Genomic DNA, 8,498 nt, shown 5'->3' with positions numbered 1-8,498 from the left:
AGCCCTCTTTCTAGTGCCTTCCCCTCGTTCAGAATGACCACACGTCGTTCGGACTGCCTCCAAGTTTCTGGAACGTTTCCCACTGTCCTGAGGGGCCCGCTTTCCAAAGTGAGTGGCACGTGCTGCGGTCCCAGGACCCCAGGCTCCCTTGTGCCCTCGAGCACGCAGCCAGGTCGCCGGGGGAGGTGACGGCCGGTCAGCAGGAAGGCCGCCAGGCGCCAGGAGGCTGCTTTGCCAGCTGCAGCCCTGCGGAGGCTTCCAGCGTGGCTGCGCCTTGAAGGCCGCGGGGTTGGTAACTTTGACTTCAAAGAATGGGTGTCACAGGAATTAATTCAGGTCTTCTGTAGGTGCTGTTTCCTGCTCCCCTGCGGAAAGTGCTTTTTGTCGGTGGTGAGCTCGGGGTGGCGCCCTTGCGCGGACTCCTCACCGCCCCTGAAAGCAGCATAGGAACCAGCAGACAGGCCCAGCTGGTGCTTCCTTCTGCCCAGAAGGGGCTGCTCTTGGCCCACAGCCTGGCTAGGTGGCCTGAGCCCTGATGGCCACCTGTGTTGGGTGAGCTTCAGACCCAGGAGGGGCCCCCTGGTCCCCAGGGCTGCGTCATGCAGCTCGCCCCAGTGTTTCTGCAGACGCAGAGCCCCGCGGGCCTGGGGCAGCCGCGGGCACCAGGGGGGGCCAGCTGGCGGCGGCAGAGGGGACAAGCCCGGTGACCAGGAGCTGAGCCATTGCAGGACCCTTGTGCCCCAACACACACACGAGGAGGACGGCTCTTTGCAGAGAACTCGGCTGTTTGAGGCCCCGAGGCCCCAGCGTTTCTCCGGCCCTAGGAAGGATCACGTAACTTTGGCTGTGACTTTAGCTTGAGGGACCCCGGTGTGTGAAGGTGTTGGCCTCTAGGTGGTCCCCCAGGTGGTCCCGGGTCCCCACCTCCCCCGATGGTCAGCCAGGAGCTTCGGGGACCTCACCCTTCATGGGGGCACACGCTGCATGAGCATGTTTGGTTTACACCTTAGTTTGCTTTCAAAGGGGTGATATTTCCGTAGCTTTTCATCACTCTGCCCATTGCTGCACGGGCTTTGCTTTTTGGTGCTGCTGTGGTCCGGAAGGTCCTTTATCGAGGGGGCGTGGAGACCTGGCCCCTTCTGAGGCTCAGCGGGGGCAGGAAACTGCAGGTAGGAACTGATACCAGACCCTCAGGCAGCCTGAACCCTCAGACCTTAGCACCGCTGGGACTGAACGCCGCTTCCGGGCCAGCTGCTTCCGTTCTCCAGGTGCAGCTCCTAGATTGAAATCGCACATGGTGCTTGAACATGGGAAGCAAATCACGGGTCCTCCTGGGTCAGACAGCCTGGGCACCGTCCCTGGGGCATGAGGTGTCTGAGGGAAGGATTTCCGGGGGCTCCGTGGCTTGGAACATTCCTTTGTAGGAAAAGAACATTCTGTTTGCACTGCGGGCCCATCTGGCTGAGGACAGGATGCATTAGGGACACTTGGTTTCAATAAGAAGCTCCGTGGATGAACTATTCACTTATCATGATGTGCTGAACACCACGTGCAGTCCACACCGGCAGGGCTGGCCACAAGCCACAGGGTCAGGGAGCAGGACCCTGGAGGACATTGGTGTCTGACGGTGGTCTCACTGAGGCTAGGCGGGCTGGGTGGCGCCAGAGGTGCGGGGCTGAGCTGTGGGGGTGGGCACAGTCGGTGCGGGGGGGGGGGGGCACACATGCCGGGCTGGGCGTCGGGGGGCCAGTGAGTCCCTGCAGGGACCCGTGCACGCAGGCTCTGGCTGTGCTCAGAGCAGCGGCCCCGTCGGGTGTTGGCACTCTCCTCTGGTCGCTGCTGCCTTATCACGTCGGTTTCCGGGCAGTCCCAGTGCTGGCACCGGTGTTCTCGTGGCCTGGACCCTTGAACTCCGGTGTCTGTCCCAGCAGCACCTCCCACCAGCCGTTGTGAATTAAATGCCGCCTGTGACCCCTTACCCTTGCTGCTCTTAAATTCATGCTTTAAAAACAGCTTAATGAGGGGTTTACTGGTCCAATTGGAAGTTTTTATTAAAACCTACTCGTGCTGGAGCAAAGCCTGCCTACAGGAAGCGATTAGACAGCCTCCGAGCGCCAGGCGGACTCGGCGGCAGCAGGTCCTACCAAACCGTTTCCAGACCCTTGTGTCCCCGGCACTGCACTGTGCCTGGTTCTCATATCCTCTGCTTTAATTTATGGTTCGTCTGATTCCCTTCCCAGCCCCCAAGCCCGAGAAAGCAGTTTCTTGTAATCAGATTACTTCCATAATCAGAGGCAGCCTCGCCTGCTGGCTGTGCACCCTCTCAGGGGTGTTCCCTGTGGCTCCCCGGGGGCTTGGGCTCAAAGTAGCCACTCTCCTCATGGCTCCGTGGGTGTCCGCCCGCACCCTCCCTGCTTCCCGCCAGTGACGGTGGCCGCTCAGCGTGGTTTGGATTTGGTCTCGTCTGCTTGCATCCTGAGGAAGCAGAGAGAAGCCTGCGTCAGGTGCATTTGAGTGCTCCCGTGTGACATGCGTGGGCTGTGAACCGTGTCACCTACAGACATAGTCCTTTCAGAGTGAGGGAGACCATCTTGAATGGCTTCTGCCCCTTACTCGCTGGGAGCAGCCCTGGTTGGCTGCGGCCGCCTGAAGGGCCCAGAGACCGTCCGCCGGCAGCCTGGGTTGGGTCTTCTCCATGGTGCCCCGGGCTGTCTACAATTTTGGGTGCTTCCTTGACCAGGGTCTTGGGGCCGGTCCTGATCCATACCCCCACCCCCACCCCCACCCCCATCCTCTCTTCGCCCTGCTGCCTCTGTCTGCACGCCACTGCCCCCTTCTCCGGTCCCTGGGATCACCGGTGCGGGGAGACCCTCTGCTGGGGAGGAGGGGCTGCGGCCCGGGGGTCACCGGAGGCTCCCTTCCCACACGAGCGGTGGCGCTCCTGGCTGTGACCCACTTGGCACAGGGGTCCCCAGGGGTGCGCAGTGTTCACACTGGCGTGTTGAAAGGGGAAAGTCGGGTCTGGGGCGCCGGACCCCTCCGGGTGAGTCTCTCAAGGTGCTGGGTCCCCTCTCTCGTGCACACACTGTATGTGACGCTTGTTTTCAGGATTCTCTTTTTTATCTACCGTCTGCTCCTCCCTCCCATGTTAACCCCTTGCCCTGATGCTGCCTGGGATCTGTGTGCAACACACACTCAGGTGAAGGGCACTGCATACCCCGAGGGGGCTGATTCTGGGCCTGTCTGCTCTTTGTTCTCACCGAGGGCTATCTGGTGAAAATTACTAAGACCTAGAAGAAAATCTATTTTAAGGACCTTCTTTTTCCTTACACGATCATTACCATTTTGCTTATTCTCAATTTCTTCCATCAAATGTAGCTACCCACTTCTATTTCTGAAACTTGCTTATCTCTTTAATATGCAGAATTCTAGAATAGCAAAGAAGCATTTTGTTGCTTTTATTCACACTTGTAGTTCTGAATCCATGTGGGTGGCTTTTGTCTGAAATGCTTCTAAATTGCCTTTTATTTTTATTAAATTGTGTAGATGTGGATGTTTGACTAGCATTTGCTTTTGAGGGGCTTTTGGATTTATTTCCAATAATCAGGAATACAAATGTGAAAGATGTGGTTTGTGTCCGACCTAATAAGACTTTAGAAGAGGAAGGTTGTTACAGATTAAATGTGGCAGAGAATGTGCTTTGGACATAGCATCTCGCGTCAGTTTGTGTTAGTGACGGTGACATCACATTTGATGAGCTGTTGAGTCTCCTGGGAGCTGGCCCCCTGGGGGGTGAAAACCATGGTTTTGTCACCACCCTTTTTTCTGGAGACTTGCTGACGTCCCTGTGGCCGGGGTCTGTCAGACTGCTGCACGCTCTTCCCCGGATCCTCCTGCTGCTACCGCCATGGCTACGCGCTGTTGGGAACGGCCTCCCCCACCCTCCAGCTGGCGTTCTAGCTCAGCTCCTGGGCAGTACTGAGCTCTTGTGTTCCCATGTGTATCCTGTGGTCAGAACAGCCAAAGGTGATCTCCATTGTGCGTCTTTTCCAACAACTGGCTTTATCTGATTTTTTAAAAAATGTGTTCTAGCTCATTAATTTTCACTTTTTATAAGTTGTTTCCTCTTTCTGGGAGGAAGGCGTTTATTATTTCCTAAGATCTAGAGTTGATTGTTTAACTCATTAATTTTCCATCTCTTTTTATCTACTAATGAAAGCATAGAGGTAGGTGACCACGCCCCTCTGACTGTGTCCCTGGCCACAGACCCTGTCAGTGTGAGACTCTAGTGTCTTCCTGATCATGGCACATAGTGTAGTTTTGTGATTGTCGGTGCTGATGTTGCGTTGGTCCAAGTGCTATTTAGAGAAGAGCTTCAAAAGTCCCAAGCCCTCAGGGTTTTGTAGGTTACTTTTTGTTGACCAATTTATGATTTTATTACACCGTGAGCAGATAATCGGGCCTTAAGATTGTTCTGTTAATTATTAAAAATCATTAGACATGTGCATGGACTAGAAAGAAATTGTATGTCACAACTTGTAACAAAAACAGCAGAATCTTCTTTTACCTGTGCTCACCCTATTCTGTTTCCTGGAGCAACTTCTTTACTTTTTCTACCATTGCTGGTATTTACCTCCATATTTGGGAATGATACATTTATGTAGATTATTCTTGGTGTATCACATTTAGACTTTTTCTATATCCTTCATGTTATGAATGATAAGGATTACTCGCCCATATCCTAATTCTCTTTCCCTCATCATCTCAGTACAACTATCTCACAATTATAATTTATGGAAATCATACTCAGTCTTTACATTGTGTGAATGTCATCTCCTGAGCTCACAGTGAATTGTGCTCTCTTATTTCTAATAACTCTTTGTTTTTTTCTAGAGTTAATAGTTGCCTTTTCTTTTTTGGTTTGCTTTATTTTTCATCTCTGATCATGCTTTAACATTTCATTCCAAATTCACCAACACAACTGTTTGACTTCTCCTGATACTATTTTTACTGAATCAAACATATTAGATAATTTGTCAGTTCCTTCCCCGCCCCTTGATAGAGATTTCTGCTTGGGAACTGTTAACCACCTGGAGTGGATGCCTTACAGGTCTCTGGATTTGGAGGCTGTGGGGCAGGTTAACTTTTTGCAAATTGGGTACCACTGATCTTCTTCCCGTCCTAGAGATCTTTATGGCTCACAAAGGCAGGTACCCAGTTGTGCTGGGGGCAAGGCTCAGAGACACACCCACTTCTCCACAGCCTTCTTCCCCGTGTATATTTGAGAGCATTATTCTTGCTTAGGAAGGATCATTTTTAAGCCCATGTTTTGATCGCATTTTGTAAGATCTCACTTGATCCCAGCTAAAAGCAGCTGCTGAGATGGGTGCTCCCCTTTACACCTGCGGCATCAGCGGTCGCCTGTCTGAGGCAAGAGGAACCACCGCCCCGTGCTCCTTCCCCGCCAGGTACACACGGATGTGTCCTGAGTCACACCGACTTTGGTCTCCACAGACGCCATCGCAGCCCCTGGCTGGCCTGGAACCTCCAGAATCCGGTGTGTGTCCCCGGAGCTTCCTGGCTCCAATGCCCCGTTGCTGGACGCAGGAGGAGCACGGCGTCGGCGAGCCTGACCTCTGCCAGCACCAGTGACAGGGAGAGGCATTGTTAGGTTAGCCCTGGAGTAGCAGCTGTGTGCCAGTTTCTTGTGTAAATGCTTTGATGTTTTGAAACAGAAATGTTAAGCGAGGAAGCCAGGCTCTGTTGCGGTTACGATGGCAGCTCTTGTGTGTGCGGGCTCCCTGACCGGAGACCCTGACAGCGGGGCAGTCTTCGTGCTGCTAATAGTTCCTGAGCGTGCGGAACCCATCTCTTCCCAGCGGGCTGTCCTCTTCTTGCTGAGAACTTTGACCCTCTTTTAAAGCTGGACCCCTGTACTTAGGATAGGCGTGTGGGTTGCTCTCCTCTTTGAATACCTTTGACAAGGAAGGAAGAGCGTTGCTGGTTTCCCTTTGGGTTTTAGCCTTGATGAATGTCTGTGGAGCATTTGGAAGAGTGACCTGCAGACGGGATTGCGACTAATTTCTGCGCCACATCCACCCGACCTCGCCTCGGGCCGGCTCCCCCCGCGTGGGACCGTGCGGCCCCGACGGCACGCCTCCCCGCCGTCGACCTCCTGTCCCGCGCGGCGGGGCTCCCCAGCCTGGGCCGCGCTCCGCTTCTCGCCCACTCCCCGCCCCCTGACGCGGGTTTTCATGTTCCTCTTGGTTTATCGTCTCTCCCCCGCCTTCCTCCCACCAGTCAGCCCATGAGGGCCGTGGCTTCACGGGTCCCCACCATCACCACAGCACGTGGGACAGGGAGGAGCTCGATGCCGGCGAGTCCGCGCGGGTCCACGCCCGGATGCCACGAGGCGGCGGGGTCCGGGTCGCTCCAGGCTCGCACGCATCCCGACGTCGTCGCTCTCCTCAGGACCGCTGGCGGCTCGGGTCGCCATGCTCGCTGGAGCGTGACCTCCGTGGAGAACACCAGTCGTTCTGTTTGTTTTCAGTGACGGGTCTCGTGAACTCAGATCGCCGACACAGCCGCGGCGGGCGGCGGTGCCTCCGACGCTGATCTGGACACCGGAGCGGAGCGAGCTGTCCGCAGTCCGCTGGGACCCGACCAGCGGCAAAGCGCAAGGTGGGAAACGAACCCGGAGCAAGAGGCGGCCTCGGGGGTGCCGTCTGAGGTCCGGGCGCCTCGGCCTCCGCCGGGGTGAGCTCGGGGTGCACTCGGGGTGAACGGCGGCACGCCGGTCCCGGGGGCGGGGGGCTCTCACCCGAGGCGGAGCCCCCGAGGCCCTGCGCCCTTCTGGGCGGTCAGGCGCACGAGCCGGGCGCTAGCCTGTGCCTGGTGAAATGGTGTCAACGGGACGTCTAAGAAGATGGTCTTGACACAGTTTCTGACTCACAGAAAGGTTGTGGAGGAAATGCAGCGCCCGCACTAGCCTTCGCCCGCGTCCCTGCAGGCGGCGCGTGACGGCTGGACAGAGACGCCGGCTGAACGAGACCGTGGTGGGTCTCTCAGCTCTCCACCAGCCCCCACCGGTCTCAGGGCCCCTCCCGGGCCACACTGCACACGCCGCCGCGTCTGCTCTGTCCCCTGGGTCTGTGGCAGTCTCTCGGACTTTCAGGACCTTGACAGTTCTGAGCAGTTCCGCTCACTTATTTGGTTCAGTCCCCCTCACACTGGGTGCATCTGGTGTTTCTCGTGCCGAGCCGGGTCACGGAGGACAGGTGCCCTTCGCGTCACCAGATCGGGTGCCTGAGTCCAACGGCTCGGCGCAGGTGATGCGGAGCTGGGTCACCCGGTGAAGGTGGGCGCCCGGGTGCGTCCTGTGTCCGGCGCACCCTCCCCCCGCCCCTTCCCTGTCCTCTGGGAGCCGGTCTCTGGGCCCGGCCCGCACCCCAGGAGGGAGGACCCCGCGCCATCCTCACGTAATTTGTGTAGATACATTAGAGGCACACGGTCATTATTAAAAATTGGGGGACTTTGTTGAAGTTATGCAGTTACCCTGTTTTCCTTTACGGTTCGCCCGCTGACTTTAGCTTCCTTGTAGCCGTCATCACTGGGACGCTGTGCCGTGGTGGTTTTCCAGTCCCTCTCGTCCTCCTGCTGTCGTGAATCGGAATTCCACTACCCTCCCCCTCGTTTATTTACCAAATACTCGTTTATGTTGCTGAGCGGTTCCCTCTGTTCTCGTAGACGAGGATCCGCCGCCACGAGGACCTGCCGGGCTCGGGCTGTGAGGCCCCCAGGCGGCTGCCACGCCCTCACGGAGCCCCCCAGACTCCCAGCTCCCCGGCAGCAGCGGGTCCAGCTCGTGCTTTCCCTCCCGGAGCCCTCGATCCAGCTCTTTCCCCAAGAGCCTTGCTTCCTTTGTACAGAGAACAGTGTCAGCCGCCAGCATCTGGGTGCTGGGGGTGCTGCTCGCCGGCGGGGTGCTGCTGCCCCTGCCCCACGCGTGTGGGTGCTCGCGGCGCACCCCTGACCAGCGGTGAGCCACCACCGGGGCCTCGATGAGCCTCCCAGGCTCATGTCAGGCGATGCGCACCGGGCAGTCCTGGCGGGGGCTGCGGAGGGGGCTGCCAGGCCCAGACCGCGAGGGGCGCTTCCCGGGGCACGGACTCTGCGGGCACGCCGCCACGCTCCGCAGGCGGCTCTGAGCCTACGGCCGCTGCACGGAAGAACGTCCGAGTACACTCACAAAGGGTAGATTTCAGCGCGTGGAAATCTGTAGACAGCCAAGTGGGACGTGCAGGGAAGCCCAGCACGAGCTGTGACAAAGGAACCTGTTGGTAAACATGCAGCATTCACACACACGTGTGTACATGTTATGTGTCTTCTGAGCTACACGTCGTGTCTGTGTTCGGACACGCACGCACAGACGTCTGCCCGGTGACTGCGCCGCGGGTCTGCCGTCGCACGCTGTGCCGGGGGCGGGCCGTCTGCCGGCA

At 57.3% G+C, this 8,498-nt stretch overlaps 1 protein-coding gene across 2 annotated transcripts in view; it reads left to right on the top strand.

Annotated features, from left to right (window-relative positions):
* LMF1 (lipase maturation factor 1) overlaps positions 1-8,498 on the top strand; it is a 67,452-nt gene that overhangs the window by 20,279 nt on the left and 38,675 nt on the right. The window contains exon 5 of one of the 2 annotated variants that reach the window (XM_029947687.1): positions 6,551-6,681. The exons of the other annotated variant lie outside the window; for it this stretch is intronic. Coding sequence (XP_029803547.1) covers positions 6,551-6,681 — 131 coding nt within the window. The remainder of the gene's footprint in view (positions 1-6,550; positions 6,682-8,498) is intronic. 2 annotated transcript variants of the gene reach the window in all.

The sequence above is a fragment of the Suricata suricatta genome, chromosome 8, assembly GCF_006229205.1.
Source record: "Suricata suricatta isolate VVHF042 chromosome 8, meerkat_22Aug2017_6uvM2_HiC, whole genome shotgun sequence".
NCBI classification, from domain to species: Eukaryota; Metazoa; Chordata; class Mammalia; order Carnivora; family Herpestidae; genus Suricata; species Suricata suricatta.
Note: the sequence above shows the minus strand (reverse complement) of the source record. Positions and strands in the feature narration are given on the sequence as shown.